Source organism: Chaetodon auriga, chromosome 9 (genome assembly GCF_051107435.1).
Source record: "Chaetodon auriga isolate fChaAug3 chromosome 9, fChaAug3.hap1, whole genome shotgun sequence".
Lineage (NCBI taxonomy): Eukaryota > Metazoa > Chordata > Actinopteri > Chaetodontiformes > Chaetodontidae > Chaetodon > Chaetodon auriga.
In genome coordinates, this window is record NC_135082.1 from 7,951,280 (window position 1) to 7,966,342 (window position 15,063).

General features: G+C 42.3%; 2 protein-coding genes across 5 annotated transcripts; both read right to left on the reverse strand.

Annotated features, from left to right (window-relative positions):
* Window positions 1-628: 628 nt before the first annotated feature.
* Window positions 629-8,787, reverse strand: ap1ar (adaptor related protein complex 1 associated regulatory protein). 4 transcript variants are annotated; one of them, XM_076739275.1, is made up of 10 exons: window positions 8,567-8,774; window positions 7,304-7,352; window positions 7,178-7,204; window positions 6,752-6,777; window positions 6,574-6,670; window positions 6,302-6,400; window positions 5,382-5,443; window positions 4,845-4,918; window positions 4,284-4,406; window positions 629-3,245 (listed from the first exon to the last, which is right to left on the reverse strand). In XM_076739275.1, exons 1-10 carry the CDS (start codon window positions 8,635-8,637, stop codon window positions 2,974-2,976), a joined length of 900 nt encoding a protein of 299 aa, XP_076595390.1. In that variant the 5' UTR covers window positions 8,638-8,774; the 3' UTR covers window positions 629-2,973. The 4 variants fall into 4 exon arrangements, with proteins under 4 accessions (XP_076595390.1, XP_076595389.1, XP_076595392.1 ...); XM_076739274.1 differs by having other exon boundaries at window positions 635-3,245; window positions 5,382-5,446; window positions 8,567-8,787; XM_076739277.1 differs by lacking the exon at window positions 6,302-6,400 and having other exon boundaries at window positions 635-3,245.
* A 235-nt stretch (window positions 8,788-9,022) lies between these two features.
* cfap100 (cilia and flagella associated protein 100) lies at window positions 9,023-13,873 on the reverse strand. Its single transcript, XM_076739456.1, has 14 exons — window positions 13,785-13,873; window positions 12,737-12,834; window positions 12,377-12,593; window positions 12,210-12,274; window positions 11,873-12,036; window positions 11,614-11,694; window positions 11,311-11,483; window positions 11,091-11,178; window positions 10,905-10,941; window positions 10,641-10,795; window positions 10,101-10,230; window positions 9,758-9,960; window positions 9,572-9,665; window positions 9,023-9,359 (listed from the first exon to the last, which is right to left on the reverse strand). The coding sequence occupies exons 2-14, from the start codon at window positions 12,830-12,832 to the stop codon at window positions 9,234-9,236; spliced, it is 1,629 nt and encodes a 542-aa protein (XP_076595571.1). The 5' UTR covers window positions 12,833-12,834; window positions 13,785-13,873; the 3' UTR covers window positions 9,023-9,233.
* Window positions 13,874-15,063: the final 1,190 nt, after the last annotated feature.

Here is a 15,063-nt window from a genome sequence, read left to right on the forward strand (position 1 = left end):
GACACAGACTTTTATCAAAAATGATTGGCTGTATAGTGTAAACTCGCTTTGGTGGATGAACTCGTATTATTAACTGTGTCAATATTAAGTATGGATTCCTAAAAAAGGACTAACTCCCTGAACCACAGTGGTGCCATGTTGAACCCACTGAGCTGTAAAATGAACACACGCATTACAGTGGAAAAATCAGAGCCTGCCCCAACTCTTGTCTTATAATACATCCATACACTTCCTCTTGTTAAAGAGACATTTCACCTTTGTAGAACATCCAAAGCTCAGATCTACTTTTGAATCTGGATTGTAGATTTATCGTTTGTGTCATGCTGTACACAGACTTTGACTTGGAGGCGGTGCTGCCTGCGGTCCTCTAAAGCCACTGCTTACTTTGGTTTGTCACCCTCAAGTCTCGTACTTCAGGTGTGTGCACGAGAAAATCTCAAACAGTCTGTCAGCAGGACATGTCGCCTTGAAAATGTCAACGCTTGCAGACACATTTCACTTCCAGCAACAGCTCACGAGAACTGATTGAGATGATATTTAAAACTCCCAGCCGTGCGTGGCATGTTCATTGGTCATTGCAGTGAGTGTATGTGATGTCCAATACATGTTTCTTCATTTTATTTTTTTCCTCTTAGGCTCAGTGTGACAAGGAATGTTAAGGTACAATTATTATTTTTTTTTTTTTTTACAGAAAGTTACAGTGATTGAATGAGAGATCGTGTAATCACAGCAAAACATTAACATTCAAATGTGCTCAAAACAATACTCCTTAAATTACACACTCGGCAAATCACCCCGTGCCTCGTCTACACACGTCTACAGTAGTGCACCGTTGTCAGATCAGTTTCCTCTCCACACAAGTCTACGAGCTGCTAACACCAAAGTAAAGACCCACACGCTGGAGTGCAAACAGTGAACTGCTTCTGATTCAAACAGATTAAATAATCAGTGTGACACACTATAGTCTTCCACTCGTGCTCAACCGTACCCGATGGATGTGAAAATGGAACCAGGATGATGTGTACAGCAGCACTGGATCAATCACAGGAGCATGACAAAGGTTGTACCGCAGAGTCATGTTTGCATTTTGTCTTTTTTTCATCCAGACGCCACAAGATATCAGCAGCGATCGGATTCTGATTTCTTAATTTTTTTTTGTTTCATATCAGACCAAATAAAAATGATATGCCCCCTGAAAACATGCCAGACACCACATACAAGCAACCAATCAGAAATCAGCCATGCCTTCTTTTTTTTGTTTTTGTTTTTAGTGATTGTCTCCCGTTAACCTCCACCTACTTCATATATTTCAGCTTTATCAATTATTCCAAAGTATTTCAGAACAATTATTCATTTCCACAGTTTAATCACCAGAATCAGTGGCACCAAATTATTGCAGCCTCTTAAATGTGAAGATTTTTCATTCATATAGTGGTTTCTTTACTTTCAGTCAATCAGAGAACCAGTTGAAGAAAACGATATGCAGGTTAGACACCAGCAGCTTGTTCAGATAATATCTTTGTTGGGGTATAGTCTGCTCTGCTCATCCTCGCTGCTTTAAATCTCATTTACCTTCTTTTTGTTGTATGCTTTGCCAATCAATGTGGATGTCATGGTGCCTGGCAATGATACTGCTGTTCTGTGCTATTGTTTTAGACCTAAAAAATATCTTCTAATAAATGCTAAGTGTCAGAAAAAGAAGAAAAAGGCCTGTTTCAAACCCAACTGTCCTACAGTCCACCAAGTAGGACTCATTGTATGTGCTTCATTATGATGTTATATAAGAGGTCTCATGTTCACTAATGGAAATGTGTATATTTAGAAACTAGAAAAGATTGAACATATTCCTGCAGAATGATAGCGAAAGCGTTTCCATGCTTAAGGCTTCGTCAAAGCTGTTAACCCTTCATCAGATACAAAGCTGTTTTAAGTTAAATGAATGTACCGGCAACATTACTCTGCATCATGTTAGGCCATTCAGTACAAAACACTCCACTTAGGACTGGAGCGGAACTGAGCTCAGCGTTCTCGTCAGAGGGCGCATGCAGCATATCACAAAACGAGCGCAGGCATACGCCATTACTGTCGAAGATGACTGTCAATCAAACAGTTTGTTGTGCAGTCAATTCAAGATTCAGAAGAAGTTTTGATGATAACACCCCATCGCCACCCCAGATCCTGAGCCCGGGCTCAAATGTGGAATGACTGCGGCTGTATTATTACAGACTCAGCAACTTTTATATGGAATTCAATTCCTTTTCTGCCATCATGCACTAACTTTATAAAACTGAAGCTGAGACAAAGTTGGCCTTTTTGTGTGTATCTGTGTGTTTGTGTGGGTTTTTTTCCACACAATAAAATCATGCAGGAACACTCTTGGTGTTGCCACTGACCAAGGCACTGGCCTCAGAGCTGCAGCTGGTCCCCAGGCATCGCACCGTGGCTGTCAAACTGCTGCTAAACAGCGAGGACGGGTCAAACGCAGAGGGCAAGTTTTCCCCACTGGGATTTAAAAAGTACAGCGTGACTTCATAAGTTACACTCCATCACCAGTTCTCCCCAAAGCTGTGAAATATGTACATTTCCATCAGTGAGTATGATACAGGGCTCCTAAAGCAGCCATCTGCTTTGATATTCAAGCTTCCGTTCAGAGCAGCTTCTGTTTGATCACCTGGGTGCTGAAAATAAGCAGTGACTGAATGACGCGTCAGCGGATGGGAACTGATCAACTTCAGTTACAATGCAGATAATGGTCGGCTAAGTTGGCAAATGAAGGCACTGAAAAAATGAGTATTTGATAAAACCGCCACTACACTGTAGTGTAGTGTAGAGACACACAACATATTCCCGCAGCATCAGTTTCAATTTGAAGAATATGAAGAGCAAGTGAGTACATTTCCATTTCATGAGGCAAAAAGCTGGTGAGCTTTGACATGAAGAGGACACAACAAACGTCTCCTTTGGTGCTGGACACTATCTGTCCTGGCCGTCCAACCTGAGGCCACAGTCCGAGGCATCCTCAGAAGGGGTGTCTAGGACAGGATTGACAAACCCTTCGAATTCAGTGTCTGCATTGTCCTCTGGATGGGTACTCACAAAATCATTCTCCCACTCCAGTGCATTGGAGTCCTCAGAGGCCGAGGGGGGGCCACTGTTCATCTGCTTGCTGCCGGGCCTCAGGGCTGCGCGCAGGATGTCCTCCTCCGTCCGAGACCTCTCCCAGGCTGGGAGGGCACGATTGATTCCTGTGACGCAAGGACATGAGCTTTCATTCTGACAGCAGAACTCAGTGAAGTCAAATACTGCTGCAGGCAGTCATCCAAGTAACCTGTCTCTACCCAAGACTCTCCAAACCAAGTTTAAAACACAGCATATTGCATTTACTTTACTTCAATGCTATATATGTTCAGAGTAGATTTGACTGTATATGTGCACACATTGGCCATTTTTTGAAATATATATCTGATCGTGCAGGAAACTTTTCTTCTATTCAGGGACAGTGGTCAGGCGAAGCCATCCATTATCACTCAATCGTGAGTTCCCTTTTTAAATCATAACGGCAACGACACTGATCAAAGCTCTACATCCCCTTGAATTCTTGGCCTGACAATATACACACAAGATGACAAACACAGGTTTAAATGGCTATCAGGGGTACGTTTCCACACCTGTGATGTGTCTCTTTGTAATTAGTGTCTGTGTATAAATAGTCATTGAATTTCTCAGCTCTTGAGAGACCTCTGCACACTTCATCCAGGGCTGCACTGACTTTGCTGGGTACTGAGCTCTGGGGAAAGTAAAAGAACTGCCAAAGGACCTGCAAAAAAAAAGCCACGCGGCTGTTTCAGGATGCACAACAAGGAGGCGCTTGAACAAAAATGGGCAACATGGTCAAGTTGGATCAAAGTCATTTGGAGTGATGAGACCAAAAATGTAACTTTATGGTAACAACCATAAATGTTGTGTTTGGAGAGGAGTCAACAAGGCCCAACAAGATATAGGTAGAGTCTATGAGGTTTTAGAGGAGGGTTGATACAAAGGAGACATCCTGCATCCCGCCTCGTCCTCCTCCTATTTGCTGCAGTGTCGCTGAAAAACAGAATCAATCTTGGCTGAGCAACAAGAGGTGCTCTGTAGAAAAAGGTCTGTGTGACAGATCGTCAATCAAACCTCAGTCAGGACGTTACAAGAACGTTTGGCGGATCAGTGATTTGCGACAACTTGTAAAATCAACTACTCGGCAATCGAAATTTTTCCAATTCGAGCAAAGTTTTAACTCTCACCCTCCTCGTCCTCCCACTCGAGATCCAGCGAGGTCCCGTCGTCGTTGGTGGAGCGGGTCTTGGTGGTGAAGTCCCAGCTGCACTCTGTGTTGGGAGTCACCACGTTTGTGTCAGAGGGCAGTCCTGGAAACAAAGAGGGAGATGCACCTGAATGCATACCTGCACTAGGGAAGTTCTATCATATTATTCCTGATAATGCCAGTCTAATTTTTAATATGATTCATATTGTGATAGTGAAAATATTCCAACTTGTTGATTTAATGACATCACAGAGTTAAGCAGAGCAACAACAAGCAAGGCTGACGCTACTTTTGTTTATTTTTTACTGAATATCTGGAACTGAACTGTCACACTTATGCTGACATATACAACTATGCCACTCATTTTCTTACAGTTGTATGTTCTTAAAATGAATAATAAAATATTTTTCTGTATTTCACCATATCATCAAGGATATCGTTATCGCAGAAATACCCAGAAATCTCCTGATATTATGTGAGGGCCACACCCCCCTCCCCTATCAGTAGAGCTCCTATAACTAAGCCGAGGCGGTTCACTTACTGTTGCTCCTGAAAGCCTCCGACTGGGCTTTTACATTCTGGAGGTAGATGTCAAAATCCTCCCCAGAGGTTTGTCTGGAACAAGCCACAACAAGAAGAGAACTGTAAGAGCAATCAGTCATAACTCAGGGAGCCTGAATCCTACGTCTGGCTATGGCTTTTAATGATATCTGTTCCCTACATTTGGATGAGACCAGTGCTGATACTGTGCTCAGCTTTGTGTGCTCGTAGCACAGTGAGACTTAGTAAAGCATTGACTTCTAAGACTGGATGTGTTGTAGTGTTATTATAGCTGTTCTGCAGCCTACACACTGCCTGGCTGCAGGGGAAAACTGTGTGCTCACCCATCATTAAATCAATGTTTCTGTTGAGAGCATAAGAAAAGAAATATGTAAAATCCCTTTAAACACAACCAGGATGACTGTCTGCAAAGTATGTCTGCTTTGAACGCCCACTGAAACCTGCGCCGAACCTCATGACTGCAGCTCGTCCTCAGCTTAACAACAGTGCTGTTGTCTCATGAACTGAAGTCACTCACTTTCTCTGCTGAGTTTCACCTCCAGAGCCATCTGCTTTGCCCCGTTTCCTCTGGACAGACAGCTGCTGACAATAACAACCACAGATCAAGTACAAAGGCCCATGATTAATATACAGAATGCATGAATTAAATGAACAGTTCGCAGTTGAAGTGTTATCAGACTAAGCAGCACCAGAGAAGCAGTGGGATGTTGAATGAAAAGCAAAGAAATATTAATCCCAGCAGAGCCATTATTAAAATGACATGAAGAGCCATTTTTCCTGCAGTGCGCCTTTCTCTGAAACAGTACAGGAAGTATAAAGCCATGATAAGGCAAAAAAAGCAATACTGTTATATTCCAACAGTCCATATCTCTTTATTCATGACGTGGGGATGCAATGAGTGTAAAAGCCAGGCAAAAGTAAAAGGATTATTTACAGCATGGGCCTCGTCTTTCCCCCATTTCACTGCTTGAACTTATGAATGAGGTTCATTACCAGTTTTATATCTACTTGCACTTTAGTATTTGCCATATATTATGCATCATCTACTGAATATTATTCCACCCTGAAGTGCCAAACTAAAATAAATGTGCCATCTTTTGTCTCTTTACTACAAAGTAACTGAAATAGTTCTAGTTAGCATGGTTCCATTGCAGCTATGATCTTGGTAAATGATGACTGAGGATGGTAACATGCTAACAGGTTGTTTATCAGGTCAATAAAGCACTGAAACAGACAACAATGTCACTGGCTGGATAACAACGACAGGTCAATGAAGACACAAAGGAGACAGGAAACAGAGGAAATGTCACTGTGGCCCTTAAAGACGCAGACGGCTGAGGACTTGAAATGCTGAGAAGCCTCTGCACAGGTCCAGCAGGTTAGAGGAGAAGCTGTTTTAGTCAAACTGGCAGAAGGGAGCGCTCAGTGCCGCCTCACCTCCTTCAATTTGCGTTCACGTGCCAACCTGGCGGCCTCACGCTGGGCGGCATTTCTAGCCTCCTCTTCTAGCCTTAACTTCTCCTCTTGTGCCTCTAACTGAAGCAGAAATAACAAAATGAAACAAACACAAAAGACACAAAACAGAAAATTACAGAACAGAAAAAACAATGCAGCAAATGAAAAATAAGCAAAACTAGGTCTCAAACATAAAATGAGAGAACAGAGGCTGCTGATCTAACAAACACAGATCCCTGTGAAGAGGCTCTCACCTCCACTTGGAGCTTCTGGTCGATCAGCAGCTGCTTGTCTGAGATGGCAGTGTAGCGGTGCTCTCTGAGGTGCTTCATCTCATCTTCACTGATGGGCCTAATTAAAAAACAAAATGTTACAAACAGGTTTTTTTGTAAAAGAACACTTGCGCTTCTAGATTCACAGCAGATCTCTTACCTCGGACAGGGCTGTGGACTCTCAGCCTGCAACGTAACAAACAACAGTTTACCGTAGGGCAATATGAGCACTGTTTGACTCAAGTGCTACCAGTCTGGGACACTGCAGACAGTAATCGAGTTACTTCCTGACTACTCAGTGAATCACAGTGACGGGTGCGCAGCGGTGCACCCATCATTTTCTATCCATCAGTGGAGGACGGCTATCAGTGGAAAGTCTGATGGGAGCCTGTCTGTAAAAAGTATCCTGGGAGAATGAGCATAATGCAGCTTTTAATTAGGCTATGTCTTATAAAAGGCTCACTCAGTCCATTACAGTGGAATCAGTTTGAAGCAGTAGAGGATTAATAAGAGCGGAGAGAAAACTCCCTCAAACTTATTTACTAAAAGCTCATAAACACAAGATCAGAAGGATGACCAGACTTACCTCATCGCTCTCTACCAGGTTTTCAAACTGCAAATTTAAAAGTCACAATTAGATATGTAACATTACACTGAATCGTCATAATTTAAAAAAAAAAGAAAACTATAAAGGCAAACGTAGGACTCTTACCTCTATTGTATAATGTTCCCCTGTGGTACTGCTTCTGAAGTATTTTGACCTGTGGGAACAATACAGAGAGCAAACCTGTTAAAGGCCGATCATGTTACATACACACACACACACACACACACACACACACACACAGTGTATAGGATTCACATCATATGTAGGCATTGTGGTCAAAATCTAGTGGCTGTGAGCACAGACATCAACTGCTATGTCCAGATTAAAATCACTGCACAGTGAATGAACACGCTGCTCACAACAGTCCCAAAAATCAACGGCAGCAAGTTTACACAGCATAACATGCTAAAACTTTAGCATGGAAGCTAAACGCCGCTCAACTACTCAGGCAAAATGATCAATGTGCTTCCCTGTCGATAACATGTTAAAGAACCTCATGTTTCTGATCATAGTAACTAATGGTTTGTAGCACCTGATGGTGAGGACTACATATTAGTCCAAAGCGTTAAATAACATAATTCAGAAGCAGAAGCAGAGTGTAGGCAGTCATGTTGCAATGAGCACAAAACTAACCACAAAACTACAGTAACAGTTTGTGTAACAGAGTACAGTGAGTACATAAACATGACATATAACAGCCTGCACACAGGCTGTCAGTATCCAATGTTAAAACCTGAGATAAAGGGAGCTGGGACAGTGGACTAAGACCTTCCAGCTGTGTCTCATGTGAGCAGATGGAAGTGATGGATGGGTGTGGGACAGCTTGCTGCTGGAGGACAGCGAGCACAAGGTACAGTCAGACTAAAAAACATCAATTATTCACCTTCAATTTGGTGACATAACGGCCTGCAAATAAAGCAAGAAACAGGCAGCTGAAACATTATGTATCGGGGGGGGGGGGGATACCGGACAGACTGAGCTGAAAGGTCCGAACATTATCCCACAGTCACAGTCAGACTGTGTTTAATGGAGTTCTCTCGTTCAATTAGACGGGCTCAACTCCATGTCCAGGCTGCTCACAATAGGGGTGGGGTCTGTTTGGCTACAGGTTAGACCCCACAATAGTGTAGTCAGAAGCTTACTGAATGACCTGTATCTCTCGACTACAACAGTAATACCAGACTAACACACAGAGCTGTCAAAAGTTCAGAATACATACACACACACACACACACACACACACACACACACACACACACACACACACACACCGTGCTATCATTTACTGGCTAACCTACTGTGAGCTAACGTTAGCATTAGCGCTGCTTCTAATGATGCTCGCATGCTAGTTAGCTTAGTTTTACTTACCCGCCTCCTCTCTGGATCCTGTTGGCTTCTCTCCTGAAGAGCCCAACACAGTATGCCCAGCAGTTACCCATCGCATTGTCAAATGCTCCTTTTATCTAGCTGCCTAGCTAGTAATCTGCTGACAGCTGCTGGTGCTCCAGTGTAGGTGACTACAAGCCCAAGAGCAGCCCTGCTCCAGCCACTTCCTCATCCTCCTTCCTGTCCGACTGATGACAGAGCTCGCGCAAATGTTCAACACCACCACCTACTGTCGTTTTCTTGTCATTTGGAATAAATGTGACCAGGTTTTTGTCAGTACATAAGGTAGGGACAGTATTAGGAAGACTGGATAATATGTATGCATGTATTAACTGTAATAAATTAGACCTGTAAACTATGCCGAGTCAGCAGTGTGTTTGATAAATTAATGCACATAATGCTAATGTTGAACAGCAACACTCCAGGGACTCAGCTCTTCACACAACCACAATTTATTGTGTTTGCACAGTTCGCTTACACACACACACATCTTTGGTACGGGCTTTTAACACACACCATAATGCTATGTTTGTGTTAACATTCAGCTGATATTCATTTATTGACAATTTTTTATTTTATGTCATGAATGTGGTGCAAAATATTTTCACTCTTCAGCTCTTGTACATTTAGTTTTTCTTCACTTTCTTTATTACTCTGTGCCCTCCTCTGAGAAGAGGTATGTATGGATCTCATCTTCATCAGGGCCGCTGTCCACTTTGCTGACTCTGACTTTCTGAGGAACAGGTATGCATCTCGGCATGAGCTTTCTTCCACTCTGAAAGAGAAAGAAGTTGAAGCATCATGCCTGGTTTGTTTCTCTCTCTCTCCCTCTCTCTCTCTCTCTTTAAATTACAATTCAGTTTCATTCTGCAAGACAGGTATTCATTTTCAAATGTGTGACTGAACCAGGTTACACTGTGAGCGTCTGTTGATGTTCCAATGCATTAAAAGAGAATGTAAAAAAATAATAATGAGCAAATGACTTACTGTTTTCTTGGAGTCCGCCAGGGATCTCTCCAAGTACCTCCTCATCCTTTCATTCTGTTTCTCTCTCTGCTCTCTCACTTTTTCCTCACGCTGTCTGTGACATGATGTAGGAAGAGAGGGAAAGATGAACTCCGTTTTTTCTTGCAGTCCAGAGAAAGTGAGCAAAGTACAGTCACTGAGACATACCTGCTTCTCCTCTCACTGTCCTTGATCTTCCTAATCATCTCTAAGCTTTCTTCAGGGATGCTCTCAAGGCCCTGCAGCAGCAAGGACATACGATTCTCAATATTGGTCAGCTTCTCCAAGGTGCTGAGGTTGGTCATCCTGTCATCCACGCAGCAGCGATGCACCTCTGCCACCTTCTCGCCTAGAGCGTCCAACATAGCATCCTGCCGGCAAAAGGACGAAGGTGTAGAGACAAGAATTCTACAGCTTAAAACTGAATGCTATCAGGCATGATTTCTGGGTGTTGTTACCACTCAGATCTTGGATGTAGTCAGATGTAGTCAGGCACATGCTGCTTCCTCACCTGGTCTTCTGTTTTCAATGAGACGTGGAGCTGAACCATCTGTTTGAGCTTGGTACCTCTTGCCTTCTCATTGTCGATTCTCTGGTTCAAGTCCTGTATCTGCAGTGTTAGCTGCTCTTCATCCTTTTCACTTTAGACAAAAATGATTCAGTATTCGATGGATGAGGAGAGGACAAGGGAGTAAATAGCATACAGGAAAAAACAAAGGTAAAAATAGGTCTGAACTTCCAAGTCAAAACATTTCAGTAAGCACCTAATGGACCTGCCTATCGAGCACAGGAAAGACGGCAGCTTTTAAATTTTAGTTTTCATTCTATGAATTGATTATTCAGCACAAGCAACCCAGAGCGACTGAGAATGAATGCAAAACACTTAAATAACCAATAGTTTGGTCTGTTTTTATCCCTGTGATCATAGAGCAGTTGTGTCAGATAACAGAGAGCAGATAGCAGGAAGATATTTTAAGTAAGGAACCTGCAGATTTCAGGAGAGTCTGCTCATTCCCTCACAGAGCGTTGACCCTTGACCCACGATGCTTACATTTTCTTTCTGGTTGTCTCCATGGACTGTCGGAGCTCTTCCAGTGTCTCCTCCACCCTTGTAGAGTTCTGAATCAGGGACAAGTTCTGCTCTGTCAGCTCTGTCACCAGATCCAGTAACTGCTGGGGATCAGTGAAGTACAGCTCCGGCTCGTCCTGCAGAAGTGACAAAGTTGGCAAGACAGGAGCACTGTAAGTACTGCACAAAAAAAAAAAAAAAAAAAAAAAAGTCAGAGAGCTACATTTTCAATTTGGGGATTCTGACCTCATATTCTGAGCTGTCACTGTCACTCTTTGCGGTCCTGACACGCCAAAGAAAGACAAAGTTTTTGGAGCAGCATGTTAACAGGATTTCAAACGAATTCACTGCATGATATTTTACAACTGCATCAGCGTGTATGAATGTGAGAGGTACATAGTGGATAGTGTGGGTGTCTTGGTGTTTCCTTACAGAGCACTGCTGTGGGCTGAGGATAGCCTGGTCTCTCTGATGGGAGGAAGCTCTCTACCTGGATTGTAAACCTTGCTCTCCAAACGTCCTTTGACCATGTTTCAGTTTGACGGAAAAACAACATCAGGACATTGACCAGTATCACCCCGGTCCACATAATCTATCTGATGTTGATTCACATGGTTTTAAATGACACCCAAGTACTTTTCTTTTATAATACCTGACTCCTCAAGCTCCTTCTTTTGCTTGTCCTGAGGTTCTTTGTCAGATGGGAATTTCGTTTTCAAAGCCTTGGTCTTCTGGGCCTCCTGCCACTCTGGAGGAGACAACTTGAACAGGAGCTCCTTGTATCTCTTGTAGTCAATCAGGATTTCTTCAAACTTTACAAGTTCACTATGAAAAAAACAGCCTAGATTGAAATTCACATGGCATGACAGATGTATTCACCATTATTTACAGCTACGAGACTTTAATGCACTAAAACATCGTTAACATGCACACTCAAACATGATCAGAGTGCTACCTCTTTATGGTTCCTACTTCAGCAGTCAGCTTCTTCACCTCAGCATTCTTCTCCTGTTTGAACTTCGCCTCACGTTCAAAACTGACAAGAGAGACAAGACAGCCATTCGCAGTGTAACTTTTTAAAGGTCACGTGTGTGTTAGGGCAAAAGCAAGTCTGTGTCTAGAAGTAATTTAAAAGTAAAACACAAATTCAAGAAACTCAATTTAATTTTAAGTCAGCATGAAAAGCAAGCAACATGTCACATCGTAACACTCACCATGATCTGGCCTCCACAGACTTCTTCTCGTTCTCCCTGAGGAACTCTTCAAAGTTGAGGTTGTCTCTCTCAATGACCTTTTCGAGTTGTTTCAGCTGTTCCTCCTCTTTTGCAATGGCCTCGTCCATCCTCAAAATCTCGGACCTCTTTGTCATCAGAGATAACTGAGGGAGGGAGAGTAAGAGCGAATGAAGCAAGAGGGCAAGGCCAGTGCAATCCCAAAACAGTGGAGTAATTCAGCTGATGTGACAAGGGACAGATCTGGTCCAATCTATCATGCTAGTCTAACAAACATTCAAAAAGCATCACAGTGGACTGAGAAACTCATTTACTTCACCTCCAACACTGCTTTCTGCCGCTCCATGGAGATTAAGTCATGTTTGCTGTCCTTTGTAATATTTTCTGGGGACAGAGAACAGACAATACTTAACATTGGAGTGCAAAAAAAAAAAAGTAACACCTTTACAAACTTTGACAGGCTTTGTCTCTACTCTCTCCACTCACCGCGTTTCATCATGGCAATCTTCAGCTCATGTCTGCCAGGGGTTTGACGAACTGTCCGACTCTTGATTTGTTTTACATTCTTCATCTTCTCCTTTTCTTCCTCCTCCTCGTCCTCCTCCTCTACTTGTTCTGCTAGCTCTTTCTTCAGCTTGGCCATCATTCTTGAAGTGTGGGATGTCTTCTTGACAATTGACAATGCCAAGAATTCACGCATCTCCTGTGCACGAAGAACAGCAGCCAAGACTTTAACATGGCAGTTGATTTTTTGGGTTTTTGACACTGTGCCATACAAGTATAATGCACTGTATGTAGACAAACTTATTTGTCCATACATGCCTGTACACAAACACACACACTAACCTCTTTTTGTTGCTCCTTTTCATTGATGCTCAGTTGAAAAATGCTGTTACCCTCTGGCACTTTGAACGGGCTCTGTCGAGTCTCCCTCCTCTTCATGTCTACACTCAATATAATGTAGTAAACAACTGTGCATACAGTTTTCTACAGTTTCATTGTTTGCACTTTCTATGCCACAGGTCTGTCTTTGCACACTGCACCTGGTTTGTGTGATTTAGCAGCAACATCCATCTCTGAAACAACAATGCTGTCTGAAGAAATCTCTGGTCCTCCTTTTGAAAACATTGTCAATAATGGAACAAACTCATCATCAATCACTGACTATTTGCCTCATGTCTTATGTGTGAAGCATGGCATTATAACAAATATTTACTGGGCTGTGGTGATGACATCTCTGAGGTTACTTCTGGCATGTGGCGCCACACTGGCTCAGTGATTAATTTAGCTGCAGCTTACAGGTTGTCAAGATTTTGACTTAGGCAATTATTTTAATTATTTTATTCTATATAATACTTGGACCCTCTAAGCTTTTTTTGTCACTCTGCTCTTTTATATCCCCAAAAGCCCTCGACAAATAATCCGTCCATTTTGAATCTCGCCATTTTAACGTCACTCTGTAAATTGGTTATCTGTCATTTTCAAGGTTCAGATTTATTTCTTCTTCTACTAACTAACTACTTTGCATGCCAGCTAATTCTGTTTTGAAAAGTAATTTCTAGTTTTTGACGAAAGATAGCTGGTTGACAAGATGCAGAAACAGTTTTTACTGAATATTTGTCTGTCCATCAAATGAGCTTCTGTGTAACGTTAGTTTAGCATCATATCACGCGTTGAATGAGCATAGATATGCTAACTAATATAGCTAACTAATTTACACTTTATTCTGACAGTAACGCTAAGCTAACTGTTAGCTTGTCAAAGTACATAACCTCATGGGATAGCCACAGTTTATGTCTCTCGTGATAAACAAACTGGGTCTAGCTCCTGTACAGGTTAGCATAAAATAAAGTACACGCTTGTTCAATTTTATGTAGTAATGAACTCAACATACCGTCAGATAGTGCTGCTCATGCATCCAACTACTATCGTTATTCTTCTTATTTTTTCGCTCTTTAACCTGGGCTGTTCCGTTTGCGTACTGTTGTCATGGTAACAGTTGCATTCACTGTCTCCTTGTTCATGTTCTATTTTGATTGTTAAAAACACGAACTAATAAAAACACACAATTTCAGACAGAAAACACAAAAAGAGACAAAGTACAATAAACAAGCACAGGAAACTCACGCAGATTTCAAATGGGCACAGGGCATATGGCCTGCAGGTACTTGAGAACACAAAGAGAAGGCTGCTGTCAGACACTTTTCTGTGTGATGAAAGCAGAGTTCAGTAGATTAGTAGAGAGTAGAAGAGATCTAGTCTTGACTAGAAACACTTAATGATTGACTTTGTTGCTCTGCTTTGGTTTGACATTACATTTGGCATTCACAGTGAGGCGTCTTTCAGTGGGCCAGTCGCAGTCATTCTCCACTAGATGGCACAGACAGATCACACACAATGTGTCTTAGGCAGAGCTCAGTGTCTCCTGACTGTGTTGGATTGTCAAGTAGAGAAACCCAGATTTCAGGAGTCTAAGAGATCTTGCTGAAAGATATATAGGTATATATGTATTTGTATTTATAGTGAATGGTGCATGTATACATCAGTGATAATTTCTTCCTGAGTTAAGTCGACTTGGCTGCCAGCACTTCTTTTAGTTCATTGTGTGTACCAGTGAATATACTTAGAACTCAATACTGTATATTTCCTCCCACGCATCCACACATGACCCTGCACATCTCAGCTCAACAAAGCAGCCCACACACTACACTTGCTTGTAGGAAATCCCAGTGTCAGATTGTCAGGTTAAAGCAATGCAAACACATGGGCGAGTGTTGGCTCTCCCAGCAGAAAAGGGCACTTTGTGTAGGGAAAGGGGAATGGTGTTTTATTCAGATTTGAAGGAACAGTATGATGCTTGTCAGGGGTGGAACAGTGAACCTAAAGCAAGTAGTAGCACAAAGATTTGTTGAACTTTTCCAGCTTTCTATAAATCCTAGTTATGTCTTCACAAAATTCATGGTGTGACTATTCTCAGGTTTCATTAAAGCAATGTTTCTGAAGCCAATCCTTTTGTGCAGTTGCACAGAAAGTTGATCTGCACACAGTATCAAGGTCTCACAATGCAGATAAGATTGGGTGCTGTATTATGAAGATGCTGTGCAGCTGGTTTCTTGCAGCGTTGCATGGGTTGTTTGAGCATTACAGATTGCCTCCGCCTCCTCCACTTTGTA

Coding starts and splice junctions, on each gene's coding strand:
- ap1ar (XM_076739274.1), bottom strand. CDS start 8,637: ATGGGTAACTGCTGGGCATACTGTGTTGGGCTCTTCAGGAGAGAAGCC. Junction 7,205..7,303: donor GGGAACATTATACAATAGAG/GTAAGAGTCCTA, acceptor TTAAATTTGCAG/TTTGAAAACCTGGTAGAGAG. Junction 6,778..7,177: donor ACCTGGTAGAGAGCGATGAG/GTAAGTCTGGTC, acceptor GTTACGTTGCAG/GCTGAGAGTCCACAGCCCTG.
- cfap100 (XM_076739456.1), bottom strand. CDS start 12,832: ATGAAGAGGAGGGAGACTCGACAGAGCCCGTTCAAAGTGCCAGAGGGT. Junction 12,594..12,736: donor AAAAGGAGCAACAAAAAGAG/GTTAGTGTGTGT, acceptor CTTCGTGCACAG/GAGATGCGTGAATTCTTGGC. Junction 12,037..12,209: donor GGCAGAAAGCAGTGTTGGAG/GTGAAGTAAATG, acceptor TCCCTCCCTCAG/TTATCTCTGATGACAAAGAG.